The sequence below is a fragment of the Polyergus mexicanus genome, unplaced genomic scaffold (assembly GCF_030449975.1).
Source record: "Polyergus mexicanus isolate NDT 795.1 unplaced genomic scaffold, iyPolMexi1.0 SCAF_8, whole genome shotgun sequence".
NCBI classification, from domain to species: domain Eukaryota; kingdom Metazoa; phylum Arthropoda; class Insecta; order Hymenoptera; family Formicidae; genus Polyergus; species Polyergus mexicanus.
This window is the reverse complement of record NW_027223328.1, coordinates 9,196,064-9,208,803: the sequence shown is the minus strand read 5'-3', so window position 1 is coordinate 9,208,803 and position 12,740 is coordinate 9,196,064. Positions and strand designations below refer to the sequence as shown.

General features: G+C 34.3%; 1 protein-coding gene across 2 annotated transcripts; it reads right to left on the bottom strand.

Annotated features, from left to right (window-relative positions):
- Positions 1 to 1,112: 1,112 nt before the first annotated feature.
- LOC138935599 (oxytocin receptor-like) lies at positions 1,113 to 4,185 on the bottom strand. Of its 2 annotated transcripts, none has more exons than XM_070300282.1 (6): positions 3,825 to 4,185; positions 3,141 to 3,348; positions 2,684 to 2,778; positions 1,971 to 2,266; positions 1,542 to 1,682; positions 1,113 to 1,322 (listed from the first exon to the last, which is right to left on the bottom strand). In XM_070300282.1, exons 1-6 carry the CDS (start codon positions 4,112 to 4,114, stop codon positions 1,231 to 1,233), a joined length of 1,122 nt encoding a protein of 373 aa, XP_070156383.1. In that variant the 5' UTR covers positions 4,115 to 4,185; the 3' UTR covers positions 1,113 to 1,230. The 2 variants fall into 2 exon arrangements, with proteins under 2 accessions (XP_070156383.1, XP_070156382.1); XM_070300281.1 differs by having other exon boundaries at positions 1,114 to 1,328.
- Between the last annotated feature and the right edge of the window lie 8,555 nt (positions 4,186 to 12,740).

Here is a 12,740-nt window from a genome sequence, read left to right as displayed (position 1 = left end):
TTAATGTTAATTTTATCCGTTTATTAAGTATTCAGGTGTTCCGCCAGGGGTTCTTAGTTTACCGCGACCAGATGGTCGCCGCAAGAAGAGAGATGTACCGAATAATCTTGTGTGCCCTGCTCGAATTATAATTTAAATTGAGAAAGTTCCAATAACGCCAACTTTCGTCAAGTAAAATTGACGGAGATTATTGGAAAATTGTAGAAAATTATTAATACAGTAACAATACCAAGAAAATCAAGTAAAAAATGTGCTCGCAAAAAATTAACGATTCTGCAAAATAATCTAACGCAGTTTTTATCTCGTGAAATGTATTGAGGAATAATCTTTTCTTCACAATAATTATTATAAAAAATATTGATATATTAAGATATAAAAAAGCATTTTGTAAAATTTGATCAATTTTTGATATACTGATCAAAATAAGAAAACTCGTGTTTATAATTTTTTTTATACATCGATAATTTTCGAGAAAAGATTTCGTTTGCAATAGAAAGCTAGTGCTTTAATAATATTTACATATTTTTCTTTTCAAGTATGTTTTTTTGCTTTCAATTGTACGTTATCTCCTAGTGAATTAAACGGATATAATGATGGTGTCCGGGCGTGAGTGGTCTATCCTGGTGCGCGATATTAGCATATGAGAGCCTCTGGGATGATCGGGATAAAAATGGGAGTACAAACATCGGGGCATAATAGACGCCCAGCCGATGGAAATACTAATGAAGTGGAACTGTGCAAGTATAACAGATCGTGTAAGAATGGCGCACGGAATGATCGGAGATGCGACGGGAATTTTGAATATGATAGAGAAAAAAAAGACTTGAAAGCGCATACCGCATACGACATCACGCTCTTGCCAAGTTAAGCGATGTGTGATTAATATGCAAGATCGAATGTCGTAAATATTTTCAAGTGACGAAGATATCATGACAATGGATATCACAACCATATGGCTAATCGTACCGAGTAGTAATCCCATAAAATAGTGACATTCTTTTGTACAGGTATTTAAAAAAAAAAAATCTTTTTTTTTTAACAAATAATTAAGTTTTATTAAAAAAATTCTTATTTAAAAGTCGCATACTGCGCGGCGACATTGTTGCATCGCGAAACGATTTATATCAATACATCCTGCGGATGTATGTATGCACAAAAGACTATATATTTACAATATATTCTTTATATTCAAAGCAGTCCTCAAAATGCAAACTTTGTTTCGTTTCTTCCTCACCCCAATATCTTTGAACTCGCAAGTCGCGAAAATCTAGAAATAAACGACGACCTCGTTGAGGGTATATTCGACGCATTTTGACGTGCATCTATATCTGACGAAGAGAGAAAATAGACGTGAGAGAAAATATATAAATATAACATAAATATAACATTATTTTTACACACACACACACACACACACATTCTCTCTCTTTCTCTCTCTCTCTCTCTCTCTCTCTCTCTCATAATGTTTGTGTTCTTTTAAAGTAAAAATATATATACGAAATTAATCGCAAAGTATTATATGAGAAATCATGATTATTTACCATCATTCAACGAATAGTCTTTCCTTTTGTAGAAAAAAGTTGTCAATGCTGTACGTAAATCTTTGTTGAAAGCAAAATAAATCCAAGGGTTAACGCAACTTGTAAGACTATTTAGTAGACATAGAACGGTGAAAGCAGCTCCTGCGAATTATAGCACAATATGAGGTAAAAATTAATAAACTTAAAGATTTGGAATTTGAGATATTAAATTAAAAAAAAAAGTATATGGTCATTATTGCATTGGTTCTTAAGATGATAATTTAACATTGTCGAATATTATAAAATTATATAAGTCAATCAATTACAATTTGATTAAAGAATATCAGTATGAATCGTTAAGTATTGTACTCATTTTTATCAATTTATCTAGTTGATAATAATTTCTCAATTACATTTATTTATGTCGTTGCTATTTTACAGAGTATTTACCAGTAAAAAATGGCGAAGTGGAAGCTTTAGGATCCCACGTTGCCCAGAGTTCAGATCCGATAAATGGGGTACCGGTAACAATATACAAAGCAATGACAATGATCGTCTGTTTCACGGTATTGAGCATGGCTTTAGAAATGAAGGGATCCCGATTTTGCTGTGAGAAATTGCTTTTTTTTTTCTTTTTGAGATCAACGACTCCTGACATCTTATTGCTCGCCCAGATTGCTATACATATCTTTGTGTACGTATATACAAGTACTATGAAGGGTAACAGAAACTGCACGATACTGTACCTATAATTAAAGGAGTCACAATGTTTTAAAATTGATCTTCACGCTAAGCTTGTATGTAATATACATATACAATATAATACATATATATAAAATTTTAGTTCATTTTTTCTATCAAGAATTATTTTATATATAATTTTTAAAATATGATTATTTTCTCTCTACAAAAGAGAGTAAATTTATTACGCGTTATTGCGCGTTTCAGTCAAGGCACGTAATAAGGCGAGATATACTTAACACCTCGTTTCTTAATTTTCGCTCCATATCGATAATGAAAAGTTTATACCAGTACGTAAAAAAAGCTTCTATATATATTTCTTTATAATTGAAAGAAAAGAAGTGTTTATCTCTTCTCCGAAAAATTACTAAATACAATATATATATATATATACATATATAACACATAAATGTGAATATTACCAAGTGACATAAGCTCTCTCGCCATATTTCAAGTTAAAAGTGGCCCAACATTCCCAAACGTCTGGTAATATTTCCTCATATGAGAATATAAAAACCTAGAATTTTTAAACAAAAAAACCTGTAATTTTTTTCTTTCTCGTAATAACAATAAACAGTTGAAAAATTTATGATCCAGCTAGATATACATTTATCAAAGATGTCAAGAAATTCAAGAGTAGAAGCGAATTCTCGCATGAGACAAACGGATGATACATTTATAAGCGACAAGTCTGTGCAATTAGCGCTATCATAAATTAGCCTGTCGCGACGCGCGCTATTAGATTTGCGCGTCCGCTGTCTGGATAGGATAAAAATTAATATCTCAAGCGTTAACTGATCCGCCCTTCGTGTAAAGGAAAGTGGCGGTATGAATAAGATACGCAAAAGAGTGGAGGCGCGAATTAAATTTTCGACGGACCTGCGGTACACACAGTATTGCGGCGAGCATCCATGCGCCGTACACCATCATTTTCGATCTTCTAGATGTGATGCTGCAGTAACTAAATGGATGGCAAATGGCGTAATACCTGTCTATCGCGGTGACCGTCAGGACATAGGAACTGAGATACAGACCGAACGGCTGTCCAAATTTGATCAGTTTACAGAGCATCGCTCCGCCCTGAAACCTGATAGTTGTCAAATTCAGTTTTGTCGAATTCATTTAATGGAATCATCCTTATTAAATTATTGAACGATGGCAGAATACACGCGAAAAAAAAATATAACAGAAATTTATACACTAGAAATATATTATATTTGTATAAGAAAGATGTTTGCACTTTCTCCCAATTTTTGCTAATTTATTTATTATTTTAAAATGTTGACAAGTTAATATAAGTAAATATTTAAAAATAATAAGCTGCATTTTTACGATCCAAACATAAATTACTAGTTAAAACGCCGGAAGCTTGTTGTTTTCAAAGTTTCTAGGATTCTCTGAAATAAGACTATATTTTTCAAAAGTTTACCGATACTGTATAAAAATTGTTATTAGCAAAAAACACGTTTTTCGCATCTCCTCTTATTATCTTGGAAAAAATTTACGTATTGATTAGCTCATTAAAGGATCATAAGACTGACAGAGAATAACAGAGCAACTTACCTGAATGTTATATCCCAAGCAAGCTGCGGTAAAACATCGAACAAACCCGTCAATAGGTCGGCGACGCTCAAATGTAGAATGAAGAAATTTATTCTGGTGAATTTTCGCCGCTGATAACGTCGTTTGGCATAAAGGGCAAACAGGATCAGAGCGTTGCCGATGAGCGTGACGAGAAATATGCTGGTTAAAATTGCAATTTCCCATCTGGCGAGATATTCATTTCTCGTGTTGTCCGATGTTTGCACTGAAGATGACAACGACGGTAGCGAAGTATTCGAGTCGTACGACATATCTCTTCCAGATACTCTTTACACTTTTCTTTCTCAATATCCTTCTGCACTTTTTGCTTTGTCATCGAAAGTTGTTCTGAAAAAAAAAAAAAAGAGAACTCCGAAGAACGTCCGCGCGAGTCCGCGCCTGCTACGAGCATGCGAGGTGAAATTCGCGTGCCGGTTGAATATTCATACAGACTTCCGGTAGCGACGGTGTAACAACGCTCGTTGCCTCGATACAATTTTTGCGCAAAATATTGTCGAACATATCGTGAAGCGCGCCGATCGAGAACGATCAAACACGGTTTCGTGTTGCTGCCGAGAGACGGATGTATCCGGTCGAAAATCCGTCCGGCGTGTTGGAGAAACGCGAGGGACTAATCCGCGGAATTTCCACGGGAGCGAGCAATCAGCTTTTTGCAAATTGCTTAAGCAATTTTATCAACCTACGCGATTCGCGCGAGTCACGCGTGTAACATCAATATTGCATGTTGTACTCGGGTCGCGTCGCGTCTCGCCTCGAATCAGTCACGAGGTGCAGTGGAAGGATCGACGAGAAAGAGCAGTCGTATGACAGAGGTTCATGGAATCGTGTATTAATTATGCGCGTACATGGCAATTACTATGCGCAATTATTGTTGGGAGATATTTTTTAGTGCCTTTTTTGAACGCATTTGACATATATAATGAGAGAAAATATGTTTTCTAGGAATATAATTTAAAACGATTGATACATTCTCTTATTGTATATACAATATATTCTATAGTTATATTTCTAGAAAACGAATTCTCTTTTCTTATTAGACATTTAATACGTTTCGTTCACGTACACACGAGAGTTGATACAAAAATGCATTTTTTTGCAAAGCACATTTTATATATCAAATGTATATTGAAAAAAAGCGCATGCAAATTTTATGTTACATGGAGCAAATATAAAACTAAAAACGCATTCCTACAGATTTTCATTATATGTGAATTATTTGCCGAATAATTTCAAGCAATGAGCGTTATCATTAATTTGTTATTCGCGAAAAATTGGGAGAACCTCTTCAGTATAATATACAGATAATCTACATAATTACAATCACATTGGCTGTTGATGCGAGGGTATTATCATAAACGACATTTATCATAATTATATAAATGATGCATCGCAACAATGTCGTTCATCATTTTTATGGATCGTACTTAAACTTATTAAATTATGTCAGAAGTTAATTTTGAAATGAAACTTTGCTAATCGAGTTGAACGCTAAAGAAATGCGATTATAATAATGTAAAATCGACGATCATCTGACTATATCAATATTTGTCGAGAATTGCAATGAATGGTATATTGTGGAAAGATCGTAGGGATTTTTCGTTCTGATTATACAAATCGACGTAAATCGACAATTTTCTCTCGAAAAATTCACAAAGATTTTTTATTAATTTTTATATTAATTTTTATATATGCATAAAAAAAGGAATAATAAAAATTTTTAATAAAGTTTTCGGTTTTTTAGATAAACGATTCTTATTTGTCGATGTATCTCATTTGTATATCTATTTTATTGTTCGCCTTTCTCTTTCCATCGAATTTAAATTAAAAATATTTGTGCGTGTAGTTTCTCTTTGTAAATTCGACAAAACAAGATTATTTTTACATTCGCAATCAATATGTAGATTTTCTTAAAATACGCGATTGTTTTTTGCGCACAGATATACAAAACAAGCTTTTTTTTTTTTTTTTACGTAGTATGCGCATGTAAAACAAACCGGAAAAAAAACATCTTAACAATTATGCTAGTTTAGTTCCAATCGTAAGAATTTTCCTTTAATGATCGATAAGTCTCGATTATATCGCGTACAGAAGTTATGAAGCATTGACGTCCATGTAACATGCGATACAATTTCTCCGTGTCGTCTCAGGCGTTCCATGTAATTATTTATGATAGTATCGAACGATATGAAGTGTGCACAATGGACTTTTTTTTATGGTAAATCATTTATCGTATCTTGACGTACTCGCCGAAGGTCTCGCCGAAACGCTTCGCAAAAAGCGTCTTCCTCCAGCGCGAGATGCGATATATGTATAATCTTGCTAATGCACTTTGACCCAGCGTCAAAAATGCCACTTTTTATAGGTTTTTTTTCATTGACAATGAGTGTAAATTAAGGTTATCGATATAAGTTCGTTCGAAGTTGAAAGACACGAATTGATCGATGCTAAATCTCGACGAGAAGAGATTTAATATCGCAAGATATTAAATATTTCCTTTTTTATAACGACTCGATAAAAATATACAACTTTTTGGGGAAAAAAATATTTTGTTATTTGTTAAGTAAAATTTTTATTGTCTGCATTTGCATTCCAGAGAGATAGAATATCCTACGTCAAGCGCACGTCAAATGGGGAAATCGACATAATTGAAATAAAATAATACGCGTCATATGGTAATATGTCTTTTCTTAGGAAACAACAATTTTTATATTTTATCGAGTATGTTTACTCGTGTAAGTGCACATTTCAGGAGCATGTCTAGGATTATTTACGTTTTTTGCGTGATGAAAAAAAAAATTAATATTAATGTTAATGTATACTTTGCTCTCTTAACTGAGGAATAATATAACGCTTTTTAATTTATCCGGTAGAACGACTATGTAAGCATGACTTGATAATTGACTCGCGGCTAGGTAATGTATAATTAATTAGTGAAACGCAATCTCGATGTAAATGCGTTCATGTGCTGGTTAATGATCGAGCGACAATGCCGAGCGGGCTAGGCGTGATCGCGACACAACTTCGAACATTTGTTTGATCAAGGTGTAGGTATACTCAGTTCGTTTATTATGCACCGCATATGGCATTGAATGGTTAAACAGTTCAATTAAATAGGCGCACATGACCTGTATTCAGGCGTGTCGCGAAAAGAGGCATGAAATGAAAGATCTTGGCGCGTTATAATTATTGCAACTTGTTTCTTATACACGCTTGAAGCTTTAAATTCTCACGCAAAACAAATTCTGTAAATATTTTTTTTCTTACTCCTATATTTATAAGATTAAAAGTTTACGTCGTAGATATGAATTCAACGTTTTATATCAGTGTTTGTCAATTTTTTCTTATTTGTAATTTTTTAGCGTTTTTTTTTACTTACTCTAAAAGATTTCATCTTTTCATAATTGATAAAAAAAATATTAAAAAATTAATATTAGAAGAAAAAAGAAAAAAAAGGAAATATTTAGAGATTAGCTTGTTTCTTATATTTCTAGGATACTTTATATAAAACAACAAAAAGAAAGTTTAAAATCTGGTTCATATAAAAAAGACACTAAGATATCCAATAATATCTTTCTATAAAAAAAAGTTTGTTGGATAAAATAATCTCAATTTTCGCGATAACGCATGATTGTTAGTTATATTGGTAGATCCCAGAAACTCAATCATTAATTTGTGTTTTTTTTTGTTTTTATTTTGGCTTATTTGCCGCTAACCGGGGGTTGCAATGAATAAAACTGTAAAGATTGGTATGTTTTAATTATTGATTCCGAGCACTAGCGCGATCAAAAGCTCGATTATAGTCACTTAGATAAAGAATATGGTGGAAATTTAAAAAAAAAATTTCTATGATGGAATAAATATTTTCATATTTCATATGCGCATTCTTCTGAAATACGGCGTGTATTGAGAACCACTGCTTTGCATCATCCCTCACGATACATCACGGACGCATCCCTTTCGACGGGTGTCGCGCGTAATTGACTCGGAGGGAGGCAATCGATGCTGGTCGACTCTCTCATAACTTACTCCGCTATCGTCGGAGCATTACTCCGCCCTGTGCCCCTGAAGGAGGGGTTGCAATATCTTTGCGTCTTCCTCATTTCTATGATCTCGGCGAGCCATGCCAGTGCCTCGTATGTGCCGGCCCTTCGCCTTTTCGCCGGCGCAGCAAGTAAAGACGTTTATCATTGTCGATGCCGCTCGTCGCCCGTCTCGTCGTTCTCGGTTATGAACGTTCTGGGGGACCGCACACCGGTCGATATAAAGGGAGAAAGTGATGACCTCGGCGCGCTCTCTGGAAAAGCTTCATAAAGTAAATTACTATGTGCCGCACGTACATCTTATGAGGATTAAGGAGGGACGTACCGCGCAGACATCCCGCCACCGAAGCATCTCTTTTGGTGGACTTCTGTTTCTTATTCCCGACGTATTCGCCGAGATGGTTGAAAATCACGAGATGCTCTCTCTCTCTTTCTCTCTCCTCGTGGTTGTACGCTCGCCGATGAAAAAAGAGGATCATCGCAAGAGTCAATTTCTCACAGAGAAATTTGTATAGATTACAATGTCACAAGCGTGTAATAAGTTTGGTGTCATTGGATTTGCGAGGATGTTTATTTCTGGTTACGGAAATTGTCTATTTTTGTCCGCGAAATGTTATATTCAAAACATATTCTCCGATTATCTATCACGCGAATAAATTCAAGCAATTTGTAATTCATTTTCTTGTTATCTTTTCTAACTACATATAGGGAAGAATCAGAAACGATAACTAAAACTAATAATTTTAGAATACCCGATAGTAAACCGCATATTATATACGCAAGATATTAAATTCCTTTCCTCTCTATCCTATGTAATATATTACTTTAAAAAAACAGATTTCTTTGATTACACACAGTTATTTCGCGGCAGTTTCGTGGCGCTTTGAAGCTTAAGTTTTATTAATTTCTATTCTTAAATGCTCCTCTGTAGAAATTACATCATGATAAACTTTTTATTTATAAGGAAATCAAAGTTTCATTTATAAGGAGTTCTGTGCCTGTTATAAGCATAGTTATTAGCCGGATACCCGACGAGCTGGAAGGTATTGACAATGAAAGTCAGTCAGATGTCATGTTTATCTCGTTTAAGTGACAGTAATCTAAGTATATTGAAACTTTCTCAATTCTTAATAGTACTACTTAAGTTAACAAAATTCGATATCCGCATTAGGTATATAATTAATTAATTATCGTAAGAAAATTCTTCGTGCCGTTTCTCGTTTCGCCGCATTTGATTCGTCATAATGATGTTAAAGCTGATAAAATATCCTCTGCAAACATTTTACTATGTTTATCTATAAATACTCATCGTCATTAATTTTTCGTTTCTCGTAAAAAGAAATATTACACTACCATATTACATAAATTCTCTTACATCCCGAAAATTTGTACGAATCTTCTTGATTATCCTGATCCTATTATTTTACCATTTTTTCTTGACACGTGTAATCGTTGAGTAGATCGAGATTTGAGCTTTTCATAAGACATAATTAATCGCAAATACGAGAAGGTTCGCACGAATGAGGTGAGAGCGATACGGAAATAAAAGAACTAAAGACAATGACAAATATTGACAGATAAAAGAAGAGAACGGACTGGAGAACTTGGGATGTGTGTATGTATATGTGTGTGTGTGTGTGTGTGTGTGTGCAGTTTAATATTAAAACGAAATCCCCTCTCTCTGTTCCTCGATATCTATCAGACGTCCGTTCTCGCCTATATTATCTCCATTATCTACTATATACTATATATAGATATATTGTAAAATGTAGACGAATAGCTAATAAGTTAAGCCATTCAAATATTATTAGTCGAGATAATAAATAATAATCTTAGTTTATTTTTTTCAATAAAATGTGTATTTCAAAAAGTCAGCTTTATAACGGTTCCGACAATCAATAATCGAGATGACGGCACGAAAATATACATCTGTTTTATTATGATCTTGCTATTATTTTATATATAGCTGCCGTCACGGTTCGTTATTAATTTCAATCCTCATAATTAAAAGTTTCACTGGAAAATCAAGCGTTTTGAGTACGCAAGATATACAATGGAAGTAACATAGGCGAGAACGGACGCCTGATAGATATCAAGGAACAGAGAGAGGTTTCGTTTTAATATTAAACTGCACACACACACACATATTATATATACATACACACATCCCAAATTCTCCAGTCCGTTCTCTTTTTTTATCTGTCAATATTTGTCATATACATAGATTCGTAGATAAAAATATCGAGTTAATCAAAGATTAGCTATTATAGTAATTAATATACGATTAGTTTTAAATTTGATTATATGCAAAAAGATACTTGCGTTTTTTAAATGCTGGATCAAGTTAGTTAGATATTTTATTTGCTTTTATATTATAAAATATATTGCTACAGAAGAAAATTTGTTATTCAAAATATCATATTGTGTATGTGTAATTGATTCTATATTACAAAAACTATTACAAAAAAAAGACAGCATAGCTAAATAACTCTATGTGAGATATATGGAATTTTATCGCGAAAGGTCGCCATCAGTTGTAACTCTTTTCTTAAGATCGTACTAAAGTCCAAAGTATTTTATTATGATTAATTTACTTAAGTTGTAAAGAGTGCATGAAAATATGCCGGCCACGAATTGTTCATTAAAAGTTTAGCTAGTAAAGAGATATACTTTTTTATTCGATTCTTCTTCTTCGTTTCCTTCTCCTTCTTCCTTTCTCGTGAAAATCTAAACTGCGGCTTCAATCATATTTCTTTACGTCTATCCCGTTGCGTCCAAGATCAAATGTAAACGTTGCCGTTACGTAGTTTTTCACAAGACACTCTTTTCTGTCGTCCTATGCGTCCTGATTTCGGATTGAACTTCAGTAACAAATTGGCAAAAAAAAACAGAGTTGATAATGTTTATTTTCTAAAAATGATGCAGACTTCGCACATATCGATCGAAGTTTTAAAAAACCGCATACTTACGATATTTGTGGTCGCAACTTGATTAATATAATGTTAAAAATATTTCTCGCGATTTTTGAAAAGCTTGTTTGCGTGCGCGATGCGGAGACACGACACATTTGTCGGTCGAATATTTAGTTATTGCGATTTCACGGAATTAATGGCTAGTTAGATAACTTCATTACATATTTTTATAATTTCAACTGAGATTCAATAGAGAGAGAGAGAGAGAGAGAGAGAGAGAGAGAGAGAGAGTGTGCCTCCCACGCAATAATAAGTATGCTTATAACGCGGTGCATTCGCGTTCCGGCTGATGACGGATTTCGTGCTCGCACGCGAGATAACTAAATTGGCCAAAGTTACTGCAAATTTCACGTCCCGGTGTAAAGCAGCTCGGAAGGAAAATTAAAGAGGATGCGACTGTGTGCCGGGGCGAAACACGCAAGAAGCGGATGAAGAAAGCGTAGCGCGCTGTAATTTCGCGCTTCGTAAGAGCTCCTCCTCTTCCTCTCACTCTCTCTTTCTCTCTTTCTATTTCTCCCTCTTCAGACAGACCACGACGTACTCTCGCACGACTCGGCGTCGGACCCGGCAAGAACCGGTTTAGTAACCGAGGTTTAATTGTCTGTCTTCGAGAGGCTAACAGTTCTCTCTCGCGCCTGTCTTAATCAGATAACGAAGAAATTAATTGTAAATCGCGGTACGAGATGCAATTTCCTTCGCGTTCATCGCGAGAATTGTATGAAGAAAAATTAACGGATGATATTAACTTTAATTAGAGAGAATGCAATAGGGAATTTATTATTATTATTTATTACTTACTTATCCACGGAATTTTGTTACGTATAGATAAAGAAGACAACGATGATCAACGCTGTTAAATGCTATTAAAAATATTTTCTGGATATTGCTGTACAATATATAATTAATTATAGTAAATTGTAATTGTCTGCTATGTGATCTCTGGATTTGCAAAAAAGTAGAGAGAGAAACAGGGAGAGAGAGAGAGAGAGAGAGAGAGAGAGAGAGAGAGAGAGAAGGAAAGGGAGAGAGAGTTTTGAATATACGAAATAACGTTAACCAAGGTACTTCGTCAGGATATTTCTCGGAGCTTCTTGCGCTCGAGCTTACCCAGTGTTTACGCAGCACCGTGGCAAACGACGCAAAAACGACAATGTGCTCTATGTATGCTTTAAAATAGTAACGTTTCTCACGTACACAAGTCGAGAGCCAGAAAGACATCACTATTAAACTCTCTGCCCGAGCTAGACAAAAATGTATATGCGCGCTCGGCTTGCTCTTGTTAAGCGTGCAATAGGCAGCCCGGGACGCTTAGTTCGCACAGGGTAACAAAACAGACGGGAACTTCTGGGAAACTTCCGACCGTGACTTGAAATCTTGTTAAATAATTTAGCTCTTTTGTGTACACCCTCCTTCAGTTTCTTCCTCAGCTTACCACGCACACACCCGGCATCTCTAAATGTAAAATACGCATGACTAAGCTCTTTATTGATATTCCATTCGCCGAAAGCACTGTTGCAATCGAGATTAATAATTTTCTGTATCGCGATTTCTGTTTGTCGCTTTATCTCACTGCTGAAAATTATTACACGATCGAGAAAGTTTGTACAATTCTGACAGAAGATTTATGTATTATTGGCATATATTTCTATTATTTCTATATTGTGTAATAAACTGACAATATTCTATCATTTATAATATTTATATGTCATATCTAAAATAATTTTTCTTCCCATTTTATGAAACTTTTATCGCACGATATATAATTTGCAATAGAATTGAAGATGGAATCCTCTTTATTATATTTAATATATAAAATATAAGTTATATGTATTTTTTATATGATTATTCTTTAAGTATTTTTTATT

What these genes read in the sequence shown, in the direction of transcription:
- LOC138935599 (XM_070300281.1), bottom strand. Translation starts at nt 4,114, where the DNA reads ATGTCGTACGACTCGAATACTTCGCTACCGTCGTTGTCATCTTCAGTG. An exon ending in CAATACTGTGTGTACCGCAG is followed by an intron (nt 2,779 to 3,140) that starts GTCCGTCGAAAA and finishes TAAAAATTCTAG; the next exon opens with GTTTTTATATTCTCATATGA. An exon ending in GAGAGAGCTTATGTCACTTG is followed by an intron (nt 2,267 to 2,683) that starts GTAATATTCACA and finishes CTTTAATTATAG; the next exon opens with GTACAGTATCGTGCAGTTTC.